This window comes from Fonsecaea monophora (assembly GCF_001642475.1).
Source record: "Fonsecaea monophora strain CBS 269.37 chromosome Unknown Scaff64, whole genome shotgun sequence".
Lineage (NCBI taxonomy): Eukaryota > Fungi > Ascomycota > Eurotiomycetes > Chaetothyriales > Herpotrichiellaceae > Fonsecaea > Fonsecaea monophora.
This window is the reverse complement of record NW_019173995.1, coordinates 246-19360: the sequence shown is the minus strand read 5'-3', so window position 1 is coordinate 19360 and position 19115 is coordinate 246. Positions and strand designations below refer to the sequence as shown.

The following is a 19115-nucleotide window of genomic DNA, read 5'->3' as shown; positions in this document are numbered from 1 at the left end:
GGATGCGCGAATGGATCAGCTGGCTTCTTGTGCAATGCTGGGTCGTGGTACCATTCATGGGCTAAATCGAGAGAGCAAACGCAACGCTTGTTTGTTTGTTTGTTCGCTTGCTTATTTGCTTGCTGGATGGTTTGTTCGGGTACACAACTTCGAGGAGAGCTCGCGCATGACTGAGCTGAAACCTCGATCTGCCCCGGACAGACAATTGCCGAATGTCGTCGTCGTCGACCTCGACATGGAGGATCAGACACAGGAAGAGAAATGAAATGGCAGAGAACTACCTCACATTAATTAACACGGCTTACCACGGTGGGTGCTCGGGTGTTGAAATCATGTGCAAAACTAGCCTTTTAAAGTCCATCAAGTTTCAGTTTCATCAAAACTCCCAGATGTCGACAGTTTCCCTCCTTTTTAGTCCTTGTCCTAGCTCCTTGCTGTATGAAGACGAGTTCAGCCATCCCGTGTACCACCCACCCACTCAAGCACTGTGTTTGAAAAAAAAAAAGTCACGTCGCTTCTGCCGTGCTATATCCCAGACCCCAGAATGTACAGCAGAGGTCGACCAAGTTCGCGCCCATTCACTATTCTGGAGGGCCGGCTGTGCCCTCATCCGCAATACCCTTGATGCCATTCGGCAACATCTGCCAGCCAACCTCTGCTGCAGCCATCTTCTCTTTTGCCTCGACAACCCGGCCCTGAAAGTCCAGTGCCTGGGCCTCCAAGGCGGTCGCAACGTGCATCCACATGGGCTGGCCCCATCTCCCTGTTTGATTGCTGGCGGCCCTGGCGCATTTCAAGGCTTGGTCGTCCGTCGAGCCCTTGTACATCTGGTCTTGCATGTAGACGAGGATCAATGCCGTAGTCTGCGCGTTACCAATTGCTTTGCTTTCGGCCATCGAGCGACCCAGAGAGTTCTTCTTTGCGGTCTGGTTTGTGGACAGAATGGCTTCGACGAGAGCGTAATGCGACTTGATGTATGGATTTCCGCACTTCTGAACCGCGGTGTCCAGATCCTTGATCAAAGATGACAGGCGCTTATTTTGTGGATGGGCTGGATTGCGGATGATCAAGGTGGAGTTCATCATCGCGAGGATGGAGAATTGGCGAGTTATATCGGACTCTGCATGGTAAGAATTTGATATCTGGTTCGAGCATCTGGATCCTCCCGAGGGTGATTTGTTCCGAGTGTCAGTGTCGGAAAGAGATTGATAGACCTGAAGCGCCCCAGCCAAATCTCCGGTCCCCTGCAGCACGGCTCCCCGGAGATACAGCAGGCAGGACTTCATGTTAACCGGAAAAGCGTTGCCCAACTCCTGTGAGATCACATGGACTTTGTCTAGGGTATGGTTTGCCTCGTGCCAAAGTCCTTTCGAGCACTGTAAGAAGACGAGAAGCAACGAGAACTCAGCTTCCGCAAGCCGTCGAGATATCAACTGTCTTCTGGACTCTCGGTATCCTGCCTTGAGGGAGGGCATTCCTAGAGCCTTAAGAACAGAAAGGCCGCTGTCCGCATATTTCTCGGCCTTGCCTCCATCAGATCCATTCTTGTAAGCTGAACTCGCTGCCGAGAACAAATTGCCCAAGGCCATTGTTTCCTTTTTTCCCAGCCACGAAAAGGGGATATGGTACTTTCCATTTTTCTTGATGAGATTCCCATTTCCATGGAGTTGCATACCAGCTACAGCCTTTGTTCCAACCGGAACATAGATCAAACCATCCTCTCTCCAATTTGCATCGCTCACCGACCGCCTCAGAATGTCTAGCATAACCGCGAGCTTTTCCGCAATTTGGCCAATGTTGGCTCCTCGGATGCTGCAGGCAAGGTCGATGAATTTCATCAGTATGGTGAGCTGTGGAATCCCTTGGACATCTGTATTCAATTGCGAACTTTGAGCCTGTGCCAGCGCCGTTTGACTCGCTGTCACGGCTTCTTGACTCGAGCCAGATAGGTGCAGAAGAGCTTCAAGAGCAGCAGCAAATGCAAAGACGGCATCGTCAGAATTTTCATGAGCCAAGCGCCTAATCTTCTGCAACTGGACGACAGCGCCGTGAATCTCACCGGGGGCACTGGAAGCCAACGAAAACATTGCGTGTTGAAAACGAAAGATATACAGCCAAACTGTATGGCTATAGGCTTCGATGTCATCGATCATTCTCTGGATATCTCGCAGAGCGGCTTTGGGTTTCGATTCGTAAAGTACCTTGGACAGGAGGAGCTGCATCTCATACTTTAGATCAATAAACTTGTGTCGCTCGCACAGCTCTATGGCCTTTGCCAAGATAGTCTCTGCCTCATCGTAGTTTTCCGTTTCCGCGTACAGAATTTGGGCGTAGCGTAAAGAGACCTGTGCCTCCCTCAGAGGAGGTACTTTGAAATTGGCTAGCACTGATTCAAGACAACCGAGCGTGGTGGCGATGAGAGTGTAATACTCTTCGGTCGGAGCAGGCAGCTTACGCGCCGCTTCGAGGTAGTCGTCGGCAAGGACGCATAGGAGGGAGGGGTAATCCGGTTCCAGCTCATCGACGTCGATGGGAAGATCGCGGTGGCCCGGCGACTTTACGGCAGGCTGCCTTGATGTTGCGTTGACCTCCACAGCTTTCAGGACACGAGACTGGTTCTGTCTAGGCATCTTTGGGGTATTTGAACTACTCGTGGATGCTACCTGCCTCTCCTCTTTCTTCGAATACGAGGGAGTAACAGGGGTGGGGTGTTGAATGTCACCAACGGCGGATCGAGAGTCTTTTCCTAGATGTTGTTGAGGTAGCTGTGCCGCATGTTGAGGTCGTTGGGAGCTTTTCGGGGTGTTCTTATGGGCAGTGACTGGCTTCGGTACTTGAGGTCTGGCCTGCTGGCTGGCTCTAGGGGTTTGCTGGCCGTACTGTGCTTGTGGCGGAGAGGAGTGAATAGGACGGCGAGGAGGCGGTGCCTCGATGATGTCGGAATCAAGCTGTGAAGGTTGATGGCCTCGTTGTGATTGCACAGTCGCAGGCTGATAGCGGGGTCGAGGCATCGGGATTACAACTGTGCCAGCATCAAGCTGATTTTGTGGCTGTGGGTGAAGCTGGACAGGTTGTTGATAGATTGGCTGTTGAAGCTGTTGCAATGGAGGCTGATAGGATTGAGGGTATGCTCGATTTTGATAGTTCTGGGGGTGGTTCTGGGCGAGAGTTTGGGGATGAGATGATAGATAGTAAGGCTGTGCCTGAGGGTGTGCTTGCGACTGGTGAGGGCGGTGATGTTGAGGCTGCTGAGAATGGCCAGAATATTGTGGGTGCTGAGGACGTTGAGACAAGGGATTGACGTGGTAGGGAGACTGCGGGAGGTTGTGGTTGGTATCGTAAAAGTAGCCCTGGCCAAGGTTGTGGTTGGCCGAGTTGTTGGGATAGTGGAAGTTGGGATCCATGATGAGAAAGAAGCTGCAGTCACGCTGGCCGTGCGCAGTTTCTCAAAACCTTCAGACTTCACTTTGCACTCAGAACAAAAAGACCACACAACCATTCAAGGCCTGTCAAACTTCTGTAATAATTGCCAACACGCCCCCCTAAATGGCCTTTTGTGAACCTGATTAACAGAACAGGACAGACAGCAGTTTCTCCCTCGCGCAGTGGTGTCAAGTCGGTCGTGTCGCGTCCAAGCCCCCTCAATGCACGCTCACGAGTCTAGCCATCGCCGCGGTTCTTTCACTCCTCATGCCTTTGGATACATGGCCCAGAATATCGCGAATCTGTGAGAGAGTCAAGTCTAACCTTTGTGGAGACGGTTGAAAGAGGATGAAAGGGATAAGGCGATCCGCACGCAGGGTTTTGGACACAGACTGAGCAGCGGATTGTCGGCAACGTACATCCGGCGCACACCAATCCACAATAGACTCGGCGACGCCGCCAGACGCGATGCAACACTCACCAATACCTCGTACATAACAGACAGATAGTCCTCGACACAACCCTCCGCCTTTTCCGGTCTGATTTTGGGATGGAAAGAGATCAGACTGTTCGGCTTGAATAGAGAAAGGCGATGATGCTCGGTCTTGGGGCACTGCTTCAGCAAGCACAAGACCATCCTTTTTTTGCCCTCCTTGGGTTCGCTTTGGCAGCGACGTTGGCTGTGGTTCCCACGAGGCGACTCCAAATGGTCAAACCGAAATACTGGCACGCGACTAGGTCACTGTTATTGAAGACGAAAGATGGTCGAACCACCTCCTTTGCAGACCTGTGCAAGTCGCTTATTCCGTCGTGTCGACTCAATCCGTTCCTATTCAACGGGCATCTCCAGACCATCTGGACAGTCTTGACCCGAGAGGATGTACCGATCTACTACAAGCGGAGAATCTTTGAGAATGAAGACCCAGTCTTCACAGGCCAGTTCTCGGTCGACTTCGTGACGTCTCCCAACAATGACTCGGACGCGTCTCTACCATCGCGCACGACCTATTTTACAGAACAGGAGTTTCAGAACATCGGCTCTCTGGACAATCGACCTATGTTGATCATGCTCCATGGATTGAGCGGCGGCTCCCATGAGCTCTATCTACGCCACGTTCTGGCCCCTCTAGTGGGAGAGGGAGGTTGGGAAGCTTGTGTCGTTATTTCTAGAGGTTGTGCCATGAGCAAAACCACTAGTAGCGTGCTGTACAACGCGCGTGCAACCTGGGACATGAGGCAGATAGTCAAGTGGCTCAGAACGACTTTCCCTAATCGCCCCCTCTTCGGAATGGGCTTCTCCTTGGGCGCCAACATTATTACGAACGTGAGTACTGTTCCACTCCGATGCTTCAATCAATTGTTCCTTCTAATCTGCTCCAGTACCTCGGTGAAGAAGGCAGTAATTGCCCCTTGAAGGCCGCCGTTATTCTGTCTAATCCATGGGATCTCCATGCCGCAAATCTTGCACTGCAGAGAACATGGTTCCGTCGGAACGCCTATTCCGCGAACATGGGCCAGAGTATGAAGAAGCTCTTCGAAAGGCACGTAGACCAGATCTCGCAGAACCCCAAGATCGACGTCGGTCTCGTCCGACAGGCCAAATATCTTCATGAATTTGATCGTTATGTCCAAGGTCCCACATGGGGTTATCCCACAGAAGGGGCCTATTACCGTGATGCCTCGTCGGTCGATTCAGCATTGTCCATAAGGATTCCTTTCCTGGCGATTCACGCTGAAGATGATCCGGTAAGCTTGTTCACATTGGTTGTTCCCCTGTGCGTCGCTGATCAGAGCAGGTGACAGCAAGTGAAGCGCTGCCGCGGGAAGAAGTACAACAAACTTCATACGGGGTGCTCTGTACGACTCCCGGTGGGGGTCATTTGAGTTGGTTTGAGCTTGGTGGCAGACGATGGTTCGAAAGAGTGGTCGGTATCCTCCCAAGCATTTGTCAAGGACTTTCCAAGCTGACGCGACTGCGCGTAGACCACAGCGTTCTTCCAGACCATGGCCAACGATGTTGACCTGGACTCAATTTCCAAGACAGACGGCAAAGGTGCTCAACTCGAGGGTCAAATCTCTCGCGGCGAACGACAACCGTTGAAGCCTGTCTTTGAGCCGATGCGCAGAAAGATGCATGTCCCGGGCTTATGATAACTCCATCCGACATGGTCAGGGTGTGGATGATAGACACCACGAAGGGTCATGTACGGCATAGAAAGAATAGAATCCTCTCATCGACTCTTGTGTCACGCAAATGACACTCGTTTCTTGGTCTTTGGTTTGCCTTCTCCATTTCCTTCAGGGTCATCTCGAGCAACCAGTCCCCCGTCGTGGGATTTCCTCTTCTTCTTCCCCTTCTTCAACCCGTTTTTGACTCCTTCCAGCTCGTCTCTCTTGCTTTCCTTCCTCTTCTCCATCTCCTTCCTTCGAGCCTCTCTGATCTCCTCCATCTGCCTTGCTTTCATCAGCTTGCTCTCGATCTGTCCCTCCTTCTCCGCGTTTACCATGGCAAGTATCGTGCGCATGGATTCCTCGTCGTCAATGTAGATTTTGTTCTTCTTCTTGCCGGTCCCTCCTCTGCGAGAGTGGTTGGTGGGGTTCTCGGGGGCGGACACCGGCGTGATCATGTTGAGGGCAGGAAGATCGAGGTCTTTGTCAGAGTAAGTCTTCTGCTTGCGTTTGGATGGCTTCGTGGCCTGTGCAGACGTCTGGGAATGTACGCCTGGCTTAGTTTTGACCTGTTTTGGCGGTGGCCGTTTTGTGATTTTGGACTTTTTCAAGGGTCCCGCAGAGCCAGACTTGTGGGCTTTTGGGCTTCTCTTTGCGGCGGACTTTGAGTTTGAAGGCGGTTTAGGCGCCATCTTTGGGGGAGGGCACTTTTCATGCGACTTGGTTGCGGGCTTGAATTACAATAAGTTACAGTGCGATCGCCAGCGCTGCTTGTCGCTGTGAACTTTTCTTTGGAGAAGAAAATTGCCGACATTTTCCCGGGCGCCGACCGCAAACTCAACGTCATCATTGGATCCTCAAGTGCGGAGAGCCGCAGCAGAGCTTCATCACTCACACGACCAGCACCTGTCCAGTCTCAGCATCTATTGATACCACTGCTGTATCTGGGACAAATCTGTGCCGTTGGGGCCCCATATCGAGTGCAGTTGTTAAAACTTTTACCCACTCAGGACTCCAGAGCAATCCAAAGCAGACCGAGAGTCGACATCTCCAAAGGCCCATCGAATTCGCAAATCCCTCGTCGTCCCATTGACTTGTGACCTTCAATTCTCACCCTTGTCTTTCGTTTCTACTACCAATTCCCATCCCCCAAGCCTCCAAGTCACTACAATGCCGCCTCCCTCGTACATCACCGACCCGCTCCCGCCTCCGCAACTGAGCCAAGTGGCCGCGCAGGGCTTCGCCTCGGGTGCCCTGCGGTTCGGCACCATCAGCTTCGCCACGCACTTCCTCCTGAACCGCTACACGCCCGTGTACCGCGGGCTGACGATCCAATTCAAGGTGTTTCTGCAGATCAGCGCCATGATTCTGGGCGGGTGCATCTTCGCCGAGAAGCGCGTGGGGGAGTTCAACGAGGGGATCCGTCGGCAGCGGCGGGCGCTGGACCGGAGTCGCCGTGCGTGGGAGGAGGAGAGGGAGGTGCGCGAGATGGTCGAGCGGCGGATCGCGGCCGAGGAGCGCGCGCAGAAGAGTTCTGGTGGTGGTGGCGGCGACGGTGGCACCGACAGTGTGGGAGGGAAGTAAGAAATGATATGATCCTGTCTTCCTCTTCGCGATCCGCATCCGCATCCGCATCCGCAAATCCGGGATTTGTCTATCCACATCAATTCTCGCGAGGTCATGACGGGAAGAGAAAAAAAAAAGAAAAAGAAAAGTAAAAGTCTTTTCGGGGACAACAAGGAGTATGAAGGAGTATTATTGAACCCACAGAGCGGGCCTCTGTTCTGTTCTGTCGTTGTCAAACCGATACGTGGCATCGATCTTGTTCACAACTCCCGCCTTCCTCCCTTTCCTGCTCTCTTCTCATGGCCAGCACCTTGCATGCCATCAGTTTCTGATTCTGACAAGACAATAACCTGCCACGGACGCACCAGGACAACTGCTCTGCTTCTCTTCGTGGCGTTCCCGCCGGTCGATGCAGAGCAGACGATAGACAAGAGACAAGAGGAGCACGAGAGCGAGATAGAAAGAACGAGGGGATGACATGAGACGGGAGACGGGAGACGGGGGACAAGTCATCGCTCGGGCGACTTTCAATAAATGTGTCGTATTATGTTATGTTGTTGAGACCACCCGAGAAGAGAGGAAAACTCTGCTCATTCTTTTATACTTACCTCGTCACGGCTTCGTCCTGTACAGGTGACAGGTGACAGGTGACAGGGAGGCCTCATCTGTGCATACTTTGTATAGAGTCGGGATTGATGCAGCGACGAAGCGACGAAGCTAAGGTGAACAGGATGTTCTCTTGACATCTGCATGTTTTGTACAATACTATACTATAAAAGTCACATATGCATGCATACATGTGCACCCTTACATAGCGGGTCGTTTTCGAGCAGGACAAGGTAGATAAGTCTGGGTGGACTACATTCTCCACGTCAATCAATCAAATAAGCAGACAGTCAATCTCCGACAGTTTCAATCTGTCTCGTCCACCTCAACCGTCGTCGCCCGCTTGAGCATCCCCTGCTGCTCATGCTGCGCCGCCGGCTGCGGCTGCACCTCTTCCACGACGGGACTCTGACTCTCAGCCTTGTGCACGGGCGCATACCTGACCAAGCGCCTGCGGAGGAAGAAGACCACGCCGGCGATAATTGCGACGAGGACCGGAACGCCCAGGCCCACGGAGAGTCCGATGGTCAGCGGTCTGTGGTTTCCGTGGCTCGCGCTGTCTCCTGTTGCGGTTGCGGTGCCGGCGGCGGATGAGGACGAGGGTGGTGACGGTGGCGGGATGTAAGAGACTGGAATGCCCGTCGTCGCCGTCAGGGCTTTGGCGTTGGCGCCGAATGCGACCGTCCTCACGGCCGTTTGAGTCGCGGCAGGCCATGTCGCTTCCGAGCCGGACGGGACCGAGGTCGTCGTCGTGAGAGTCGCTGTGAAGGTCTTCGTCGTCTGTAAGGACACGGGACAGTTGAGCAAGCCGGACGAGATGCAGGCCACTCCGAAAGACGTCGTCTCTGTGGTCACAGTCGCGAGCGTGAGAGAGAGGTCACTCGTCGCGTCTCTCACTGTGACGAGCGCCGGTGTGTTTGTCGAGCTACGGCGGGCCGCGCACGCAGAGCCCAGCTCCGTGTACCAGATGGGGACTTCGGTTTCGGGCGTCGGCCCCCAGGTGGTCTGGTCGAAGGCGGCCGATGCTCCCGCCGCGGCGCCGAGTGCCATGGTGAAGGACTCGACCAGCGCCAGCTCGCAGTCGCCGTCATCGCCTCCGGCGTCGTACGTGACATTGGCGACGAACTCGGCAACGTTGGCAAAGACTCCTGCTTCCAGGCCCGCCGAGCCGCCGAGCGTGTGGTTCGCAATCGTCACGGACGTGTCGATGTCAAAGGTGATGCCGGCGTGGAGACCGACTCGCAGCGCGCCGGTGAACACGAACCCGGCACCCTCGACGCTCACGGGGAGGAATTCAAACATGCCGCCATCACTGAACGAAAAACAGCGCGCGTTAGTGTCAGGGTCTCTGTGGTCTGTTCAGCGTTGTTCATTTCCCTTACATGGTAATGCTTTGCACACTCCTGTTGAACATCTGGAGACTGATATCGGCACCGTCAACCTTGATGTGCACTCCGCTGCTGATGTCCACCTCTGCCGCAGCAGTCAGGATCAGATCCACAGTGAAGAACGCCCCGATCTCCAAGGAGTCCCCCAGACTGACGCCCGCTGGGCTCTGTGATGTGTATAGGTTGATCGTGTAGGTGGACGCAACAGAAAGGATGGTATCAAGCTTCATGTAGAGCTCTAGGTTGTCAAAGTTGAACTGCAGCCGATAGTCAAAGTCTGGAAAGCTGGGGAGCTCGACGTTGAAATCAATTTCTGTATAGTTGGTGTTGCCCTCGACGAGATCCGACAAGGCCTGTCCGGCTTCCTCGGTGATATTCTTGACCAGGTCTATGGCACTCTCCTCGAGCTCGGTGATGTTGAAGTCGGCATTGCGCGTCAACTGTCCACTGACCCTGCCGGTAATGTAGCAGGTGGAACAAACAATACTGACACCGTATTGGGTTTCGAGGGAGCCATTACCGGCGCGAGTCGATACATCCTCCTCTGCCTCCATCGTACTGACGAGTCAGTCAGACATGGTCAAACAACCAGGAATTCTTCAGTGGTCCCTACATGGCAAATAGCACTGCTCCGTCCCAAACTTTGTCGATAGTCTCGTCGAAGAGATTGACTGTGTCTTCTGTCCCGGATGCAGACAGGGCGCGGCGCAGAACCCGCAGCGTGTCGGCTTCTGTCAGGCCAGCACCGTTGTAACTGCTGAATGCGATTTCTGCAGAGACGACAAAAAGGCTGAGAGCCCATAGCATCACAGAGATACAACGATAGATAGACATTGTGAAAGACGCGGACGATGAGGCTGGGGATTCACTCTGAGGTCGCCCTGTGGTAACATGCCGTGGACGAGTTTTCGAAGGAACTCACCTTACTTAGTAGTTCTGCAACGGTCACACATTGTTACTTCAGGCTGAGCAGCTCCATCTCTGTCTCTCTCCCACAGAGCCTCTGGAACGCACCACTCATGCAAAGATGTCAAGCCGCGGGGCTTGGCCGTAGACCATTACCAAAGGCTCCAAGATGAGAGTGCGGCGCATTTCGGCCCCAACAGTGCTTCAAGCATATGCAGGAGGGCGTTTTCGCTATCCCTGATGCGGGAGAAGCACAGGAACTCCCTACAGGTGGAGGGAGAGAGCCACCGGAAGTCGAGATGCAACATGGCGTTCGTTCTAGCGGACGGCAGCTGCTTGTGTCCAGCATTTCTTTTTGCCTGCCTGTTCATCTTGCCAGAACAAGATAAGGTGTCGCGCTTGAAAGAGAGTCTTGACGTTCGGCTCAATGAGGCGTCAAGACGATGGCAGCAGGCTCGGTCGCAGATACAATTCCAGATCACAAGTATCATCTGAGCATTTCCCTGGTTGGGACGAGTCTGTGTAGCAATAGAAGGCACATAACCACTGGGGCTGGGCGGGAATTGACCAACCAAACAGCCGTTGTCGATATCCCTAGCTCATCCCGGACGGAAATACTCAAGAGTGTGGAGATTATACAGAACAGGGGGGTGCAACGGGAAGAAATTGTGAGTAGTCGACTCTGTAGCGAGTACTCGTACTCGCTACACACGTCGAAGAGAGTTTGTCATGGTCGCTGGAGACCAAGTGGTTCTTTTTGCATTGGTAGACGACGTCTGTCCACATAACATCCCTGTCCGTCTCTTTCCTGTGCCACCTTGGTAGGTACAAGAAGTCCGTCAATGACGCGAGGAGCATAGCCTGCTCATGTAATAGTCTGGGTCGGAGGCCGTGGGAGAATCACTACCGAGTACTGTACGAGGTAGTCGGTCAGGCGGAATCGACCTGAAGGGCCTTGCCTGGACCAGGTTAGCATGGATGTTGATACCGAGACCTACATACATATGTGAGTCTCAGCCACTGCCGCAGGAGATTAACAAGATAATAATCACTCCCTGGTCAGATAGGGGTACGAGGTACTTGTTGATAATGCCCAGTGCAGAGTGCAATGAGAATGGCGAGTGCAGACTGATCAGGCGACATGGCAGAAAACACCCCCACAATTGACTAGACGGTGAACTCGCAACAGTCCCTGATCAGGCGTACCGAGTACACAATCAGGCAAACTGCCCCCGAGGGTTGGTTGGCCTGACTTTGCAAACTCAATAGACGCGTTTATCGCAACGACAGCTGATACGAGTACTCTCATCTGGGAATGAATTGTCTACACGGTACTCGGTACTTGGTAATGAGATACTCGAGCATATATCCATCTCGTGTTGTCCTGGATCTGGATCCCATCTGATAGATTCATATCCTCTGCCTGGTCTGTGAGATTAAAAGTCTTATTACAATATCGTATAATCCGCCATATATCATCGGCGTGGCATCCAAAAGTAAGAAAAGCAGAGAGGCCGGGTCACGGTAAAATACATCATGCCCAGTATCCTGTACTCGCTTTCTATCGCAGAAAGACGGCGCGTAAACCGTCCGAGAATATAGACAGCGGGGTTTTTTTCGTCTCGCCTTAACGCCTGCGCTCGTAAAGTTCATTGTAGTTGTAATGTCGAGGGTTCGGCCGTGTTCTTTTGTCGAATTCGAACGACTCGGTTGCAGAAGCTGAATGGTGTCCAACAACGGCAGCAGGTCATGCATCATGCTGAGCAACCAGCTCATACGTCTGCTTCTTAGCTCCCAACCCACCGGACCACATCCGCCACAGCGGCATCTTTGCAGCACCAGGGAATCTGAAGGCAACCATTCGAGGACTGCCCCTTGTGCCTCTCTTCCTCGCACTCCAAATGAGCAGCCTCGAATAGATGAACCAGATCACGAAGCCCACGGTCATGACGAGGAGGAAACCCAGCACGGTAAGCAACACCCAGTTCTTGCCCATCCAGAATATCAGTCTTGCGTCTTTGCCATGCCAGCTGGAGCCCTTGTATGTCTTGAAAAACGACCAGGAATGTTTGTTGTATTCGTCCGGCATCAGCACTCGAACTCTGCCAATCCAGCTCTGGGGATCGAGGTGGGCGTGTTCACCCATCCACTTTTTCCAAATCACACTCAGAAACAATGGCCCGGTCGAGGCCATAATGGTGATATACGGCAGGAGCCAGGATCTGTTGGCACCCTGGAGGGACTCCATCACCCGCAAGAAGAAAGGATGTTGCGGTATCGAGCCCATGACATCGTTGCTAATGCCTGTAGGGACCGTCCTCCGCACAAACGCCGTGTACGACAACAATGGGTCGAGCCTCCTCATGCAGCCGTCATCCAGGTCGATGTAGACACCGCCATAGTGAGCCAGCACAAAGTATCGGATCGCATCAGCGCGTTGGATGTTGTGTTTGTACCCAACAAACGTCGACAAGAACCACGGATACTCCTTGGCAATGAAGTCGAGAGATTTTTCATCCGTCCACAATATGTACTCGTAGTCTGGGTGTAGATCTATACATGATTTCTGCGCGGGGACCCAATGCGCGGGAATGGACTCGTTGATGTATGTCTGATGAATGATCTTGGGGATCAAATGTGGTCGTGTTTCGAGGAGTGTGGAATTGGGAGCCGGTAGCTCTGATCTATGGATGGCGTCTTGAGACGCGTCTTCTATGAGCAAGGCGAGCAGCGTCGAGACCGAGTGTAGGAGGAGGGTCAACACTATGATGGCCACCAAGAGGAAGACCATCAGACTGCGCCGCATCTTGACAGCAGCCCGCTAAGGGTGAGGGACGAGGTTCGAGGTATGGATGTAGGTCCGTTCGTCGCGGGCAATCCCATGCACGTGTGTTCGAGAATATAATCTGGGGGGTTGAAGGAATGCTTTTGAGGAACTGACTGATAACGTTCTCTTCGGAGGGGTCGAGGCTGGTACGAGATTCAAAGCATGCAGAGTTCAATGACAGTGGAGGAGCATGGTTCGGCCGGAGAAGTCTACCAGGTACGGGACGAGATCAGGTTGAGTTTTTGGGTTGTCGAGTACGAAAGAACAGTTATGGGGGGGTGGGATGGTTCGAGTTAAGGAGAGACTAGGGCTGAAGGAGTGAACCGTAGGACTAGCGTACGGGGATGATGTCGACAACAGGGAAATCAAACGAGGGAAAAGATGAGAAAGTAACAAGTAGGTATGTAATAAAGAGAGAGACAAGGAGAGTACCGACCAAGTAGTTTCTCGTAGGGGGGGAATTCAGAGGGAAATTCTTGTTGCGAGCGGGCGTAGTTTGGTGCCCGCAGGGGATTGGCGGATTTGGTGGGTTGCTGGTATACGAGCCAATTGAGGCTCGAATCTGCGAAGGCGAAGATTGTGGCAGTGCCTGCAGCATCCCTTGTCACTCGTCCACCTGCATATCCATTCCCGTCAATCAACTCGTCGCAACGACCACCTTTTTGCCCTCGTCCTCAGAACACACGCAATACTCTCATCATGGGCCACCATAAGCACACGCTGGTGCAGCTGAAGAGGGGGAGTTCCGCCACCCAACGACATACAACCACTTCTTCACCTATACGAGGAATACCAAGGCCTTCCAAAGCGTACTCGAGACGAAACTTCGTACTATTTTCCGTCTACTCAGATGGTTATCTTCGTCACTAAAAAAGCTAGTTACGAGTATCGAACGAGTAATAACCCCCTGCGGATCTCGGATTGCTCCTCCTCCAATACGCATTCCCACGTTCCTCGCCTCGCACGAATCGCACCAACTACTACTACTTAATCGGGATCTGCGCACTTCGCCGTTGGCCACCACCACCGCCGCTATGATGTAACGCCGAGCCACGGGGAAATACTTGTAAAGAGCTGATATGAGCACGTTATACCGCGCGAGAGAGGGACACACAAGTATAAGCACCGCAAGTCTGGTTTACCTACATACAAGTAAGGGATAATCAACACAGCCTTTTCCTCGTAGCGCCCGCCAACCCCCGTGGCGCGCGACCAAATCCCCCCCATTATTACCTGAGGTATTCTCCATCTGTCCCCTCGTACCGAGTAATAGCCTAGCCACAAACAAAAAGAGGCTTCAAGTGCTGACTCTTCGGATGATTAACCCTCCACATCATCTCAAAGCAGTATCTCTTTTCGATTCGTCGGTGCCTGAGACGGAACAATAAATCAAACAAGGGTCCCTCCCGTTCCTCAGCCCCCGCAGCTATCCTTTTCCAAGGGGTGGAGTGGGACGGTGGGAAAATGTCGCGCAACCCAAATCCGCAATTACGCTCGCCGGCGTATTACTCGTAAGGCTCGCCCGGTATGCACTTCATATGTACATATGTACAGCCTGACTTGCTGAGTTGCCCATTACTTGCCCACTTAAAGCCTCGGTTATGCATCATCATCATCACCTATGACTACGAGGACGAGGGACTTTCCACGGCGACGAGCTGACTACTCGGTACTACTCGTGCGTAGCAAGTCTGGCCCCCCGTCGCGCCTCGCCATGTCCTCGTAACTCCTTATAGACGAGTACAGACACATAATCAGGCCTTCGTCCCACTGTTTGACTACGTGTCAATGCAAAGTCGGTGTGCCATTGCTCGCCCCCCTGGAGGCTGAGCCTGGTGGCCAAGGCTGACCCCGTCACGTCTGGTTCTCTACTCGGTCCCTAGTGCGAGGTACTCGGGACGAATATCATCGTCACCACCGGACTGGCACGACTGGGTACGAAGTACCTCGCACTCGGTACAAAAGCCACTTCTTCTCGAATGCGATCACGTCTTTCTGCATAAATAAAAATATAATGTGCAATACTCAATACTGGGTGCTGCAGCAGGCACTTCTCTATATACAACAAAATGATTTTCATCACCACTTGGTACTATACACGTACGAGTGCTCCTTTTGTCGCTATTCTAACCTATTCATTCATTCCCATTTCCGTTACTATTCTTCGTTGTGTACCGAGTATGGCGCGCCCCTCATAGTACCTACGTAGGTAGGTAGTTATGAATGCCCAACACCTAATACCTCCTGTGCGAGTAGGTATCCAAGGCGGACAATGCATAACGGTGTGAATATCGTCCGCTCCGCCCCGCCCACTCCGAGGCGCCCCAACAAACTTCCCTGTACCTGTTCGTACTCGGTACGTACGTACGAGTGAGTGACTCCAAACTGAACCTGAAAAGCCAAAGTGGTGGGTATCACAAGGGTGGGAAAGGTGAAAAAAATAAAGGAGACCCAACGCTGTAAATCGTCAATGAACCTCCAAATCTTGGGAAATTTTTCCACCGCCTCTCTCTCTCTCTTCTCCCCGTGTGTCTGTACACAGATAGGGGTTGCTTCCAGGCTAGGGAGTCCTCATCTCGGTGGCGAAATCCCTGACTTTTTCCCTGAACGGTACTTGGAGTCGAAATCAATCCTCAGGGATCTGGAATATCATGTCGCTGCCGCTGTCTCTCCCCAGCTTCTCGTCAATATAGTCCAAGGCATCCGGTTGGGCCGCAGTGGGCGTTCGGTCGAGTTTGACGCGCTGCAAGATCTGCGCCATCGTATTGTCCGCTGTTGCTGTGGTTCGCCGGCTGTCCTCGTCACCCGCACCATCTTCCCAAGGCACACCCTGTGCGCGACAGTAATTCCGAAACAGGTACTTTTGCATCCTCGAGACTTGTAAGTCCCACTTTTCATCCAAAGTGCTCATCACTGCCGTCACGTCTTGATCCGTAAATGACGCTGTCGAAGACAGCGAACTGCTGTGTCGATGTCCGTGTCCCTTCCCGTGTCCGTGTGCCTTGCCCGTCAATGTTCCTGTCAAAGCCTTCTTAATTGCTCCGCCACCGCTTTTGGGAGTCTTGGGAGAGTCTGCACGGTCCACTGCTTCAATCTCGCGGCGCACTTTATCCATTGATTTCGCTCTATCGTGGTCCATGGTCGACATGTATAGCAACGTATGATTCTTCTCCAGCGCATTGACAAGCGCCGTGAAACTCTGCAGGTTGATGTCGTTGTGTTCGCAGTGAATTTCCAGCAGTGTCTCGTTCTTCTCCAGCACCTCGGCCAACGTGCTAGCGCCTTGTAACCCCAGCGCCTGGTACTCGATACGCAGGAGCTTCAAGGTGGTGTTCTTTTCCAGCCCTCTCAGCGCAATATTGAGGCCAATGCCAAAGCGGGTCGTGTCCAAATGGGCGTGCTCGCCGCTGATATCAAGCTCCTCCAGTGTTCGATTCGTGGCAAACATTTCCTTCAGCGCCTCACAGGTCTCGACGCTGGCATCATACGGTAAAGAAGCACGTGATATATCCAAACTTCGTAACGTCGTATTCACCTTCAGGGCATTAATCAATTCGCGAAAGTGATTTTCTTTCTCAAAATCCATCATTCGTAAGCTCAGTGACGTTGGTCCACAATTTTGAGCAATCGTCCTAAAGAGGATCGTGTTACCTGTCTTGAGCCGATTCTCGTTGGCACTCACGTGCATGACTCGGGGCTGCATGTCCTCCCGAGTCATTGACCGGAAGAAGGTCGCAAGATCGTACCCCGTCAGACCACATTGATTGACGTGCAGCTCTCGGAGGATGTCAGACTTTGAGGTTGCCAGATATGTAGATATCGAGTCCACCGTCTGCTCATTGAGGGTGGTCTGTGACAGATACAATGCCTCGAGTCTCCACGCCAGAAGCACCTCGGGCGGCAGTAAAGGCTCCAGGCCAGCCGTCTTCTGCACTCGAGTGAGATTCAGGCGCCGAATCCGGGTAAAGGCGCCCATGCCGCGCTGGAACAATTCTGGGCTGAACCGGCCTTGTGCCCCTGATATGTCAATGACCTCGACCGTGCTCTCCTGGACTGCCAAAGCGGACAAAAGCACGTCAATGTCGTGGACCGAGAGACCACACTCTCCAATCTCAAGAGCTCGAAGATGACATTTTCTTTCCGAGGCAGCATCGACGAGATAGTTCAAGTCGGAATCTGCTAGTCGAAGACCTGTGAGAACAATCCAGTCCACGTTGGTCAAAGACCTCTTGCACAGTGGCGTCAGCGCTTCCAAGATTCCACAGCTGAGGGGTTCCCCGTCTCCCGCCAGTGTTTGCTGTGGAATTGTATGCGAGAAATCTAGCCGTCTCAATCGCCGGCTTTTCAACGCCAATACCCTGATCTCTTGCGATAGGACGGGGAGCTCTTGGTGGCCGGCAATGTTGGTGGGATTGCCCGACCGCGTAAACAGACTGTCCAAGTCCGATCCGAACCCATCGTAGTAGAGACGTAGGGGTAACAGATTAATTCGTGCGAAGGAAATTGACGAGAACGACTCATTGTACCGTAAAGCTCGGAATACAGCGAGCAACTCCAAGGTAGAATAGTTGGTTCCGTTGGCCGGCGGAAGTAGTTGAAAGCGTGGTGCATCTTCACAGTCATAATCGACAGAATAGCAGATGCGAGATGTGTCCACATCATAACCCGCACAGTATGCGATTAATGTTCGGTCAAAGCAGTCATGCTCCTCCTTTGGGAAGTTTGGCGGAATCATCTGGTCGTCAATTTCTGGCGGAACGTCGAAGATAAAGGGCTGCCTAAGCCATTCAGGTCGAAGGTATTCGGAAGCAGACCTGAGCCATAGTGCAATCTGCCCCGCAGAACATGAAGCTAGTTGTACAGTACATGGATGTGCCATAGGTGGTTTGAAGGTCAATTGAAAACCGTCGTCGTCCGCCACAACCTTGATCGAAGTCAAGGTAACTATGGAATAGGAGGTCATGGCATCCAGCTCGCTGAGCGAGGTGCTCGATGATCGCGTGGAAGACTTCTGTAGGGGCACCAGGTGAACTTTGTGCAGTCCAATGACGAGGTAGCAGGGTGCCGAAGACCCAAGTCGAGTCAGGTCCTCAGCTGATGCTCTTCCGGTAGACTTGTTGATATACCGTTGAATGACGGTAAAGACGTGGAAGTGCTCGGGGTCATAGTCTCTCTCCCTCTCCACGACACGTGCGAGATGCTCCACCGTTCGATCCTGGATGTGCTGCTCAATGAGAGACCTTGCCTGATCGCAAGCTGAGCGGATGGCCGCAATCCACAGCTCGGCCTCGCGCATCTCGTTCGAATGTAATTGTATGGCAGACGATCTTCTTGTGCGTTCATCAAGGTATGCCACTTCTACCACAGGAGTAGGGCGTCCATCGTCAATCTTGTACACCGCAACCACCTGGTCGAGTGGGACGCCCGAGGTAATTTCTGAATATGCCGACATTTGTAGCTCTTGATAGGAGCCCACCGACGAGGTCCTGGGGGTGTGTCCCCTGTTGAGATTATTGGGGATGCTGGGGAACATTTCGGCGGCTTTGACCTGGCTCCTGAAACGAATGAGATGTGACTCGGTGAGGACCATGAACTGCGTCCTTTTCCTAAACATGTTGCCTCCGCCTGCGTGTACTTCGCCATATTGGAGAACTTTACTGCCCAGGAGTCCCTTCACGTTCATATCGGGATCCTCATGGAGCGAGGATGCCTTCGAGTCGGACCTCGTCAGAGTAAGCTTTTCTTCTTCGTCGAGGGAGTGAAGCGAGCGCAAGGAGCCAAACACAGAGGTTCGATTGGCTTTCTGTAACGTCCTGGGGCGAGGTTTGGGACTCGAGGGATCCGAGTCCACCGGACTGGGCAGGTAGTCGCTGGAACGCTTCTCCAGCAGCGGGCTTGCAGGTATTTGTATCGTGGGCGCATGGTCCGCCTTCTGGCGGAAAATGCTCAAGCTTTTCCTCCTGCGTTTGTCTGCCATATTGAACAGAGGGGTGGAAACAGACAAGAGAGACGGCCAATCACTCCCACCGAGCAAACACTGCACGACGCAGGTTTGTTTCGAAGTCTGTCAAAGTCTCAGGAGGAAGTCATGGGTCTCTCAAGGTACACATGTTCCCAGGGCTTGAGCACCTCCCCGACGTGCCAACCCGCCATTCAATGTGCCTTGGCCTCCTCTTTCAGCAAGATGCTGTCGGCGTCCGGGACATGGCCGGGCACGGTACTAAGCTCAG

General features: G+C 53.0%; 7 protein-coding genes across 7 annotated transcripts; 2 read left to right on the top strand and 5 right to left on the bottom strand.

Annotated features, from left to right (window-relative positions):
- Positions 1 to 581: 581 nt before the first annotated feature.
- AYO21_07855 (hypothetical protein) lies at positions 582 to 3404 on the bottom strand (the record flags this gene model as incomplete). Its single annotated transcript, XM_022657808.1, has 1 exon — positions 582 to 3404. One exon carries the CDS (start codon positions 3402 to 3404, stop codon positions 582 to 584), a length of 2823 nt encoding a protein of 940 aa, XP_022509835.1.
- Positions 3405 to 4129: 725 nt separating this feature from the next.
- On the top strand, positions 4130 to 5574 carry AYO21_07854 (hypothetical protein; the record flags this gene model as incomplete). The annotated part of the gene is made up of 4 exons (XM_022657807.1): positions 4130 to 4747; positions 4804 to 5169; positions 5220 to 5348; positions 5407 to 5574. 4 exons carry the CDS (start codon positions 4130 to 4132, stop codon positions 5572 to 5574), a joined length of 1281 nt encoding a protein of 426 aa, XP_022509834.1.
- Positions 5575 to 5669: 95 nt separating this feature from the next.
- Positions 5670 to 6284, bottom strand: AYO21_07853 (hypothetical protein; the record flags this gene model as incomplete). The annotated part of the gene is made up of 1 exon (XM_022657806.1): positions 5670 to 6284. One exon carries the CDS (start codon positions 6282 to 6284, stop codon positions 5670 to 5672), a length of 615 nt encoding a protein of 204 aa, XP_022509833.1.
- Positions 6285 to 6762: 478 nt separating this feature from the next.
- Positions 6763 to 7176, top strand: AYO21_07852 (hypothetical protein; the record flags this gene model as incomplete). Its single annotated transcript, XM_022657805.1, has 1 exon — positions 6763 to 7176. The coding sequence occupies one exon, from the start codon at positions 6763 to 6765 to the stop codon at positions 7174 to 7176; it is 414 nt and encodes a 137-aa protein (XP_022509832.1).
- Positions 7177 to 8070: 894 nt separating this feature from the next.
- Positions 8071 to 9986, bottom strand: AYO21_07851 (hypothetical protein; the record flags this gene model as incomplete). Its single annotated transcript, XM_022657804.1, has 3 exons — positions 8071 to 9076; positions 9147 to 9710; positions 9766 to 9986. 3 exons carry the CDS (start codon positions 9984 to 9986, stop codon positions 8071 to 8073), a joined length of 1791 nt encoding a protein of 596 aa, XP_022509831.1.
- A 1819-nt stretch (positions 9987 to 11805) lies between these two features.
- Positions 11806 to 12864, bottom strand: AYO21_07850 (hypothetical protein; the record flags this gene model as incomplete). The annotated part of the gene is made up of 1 exon (XM_022657803.1): positions 11806 to 12864. One exon carries the CDS (start codon positions 12862 to 12864, stop codon positions 11806 to 11808), a length of 1059 nt encoding a protein of 352 aa, XP_022509830.1.
- A 2647-nt stretch (positions 12865 to 15511) lies between these two features.
- On the bottom strand, positions 15512 to 18862 carry AYO21_07849 (hypothetical protein; the record flags this gene model as incomplete). The annotated part of the gene is made up of 1 exon (XM_022657802.1): positions 15512 to 18862. One exon carries the CDS (start codon positions 18860 to 18862, stop codon positions 15512 to 15514), a length of 3351 nt encoding a protein of 1116 aa, XP_022509829.1.
- Between the last annotated feature and the right edge of the window lie 253 nt (positions 18863 to 19115).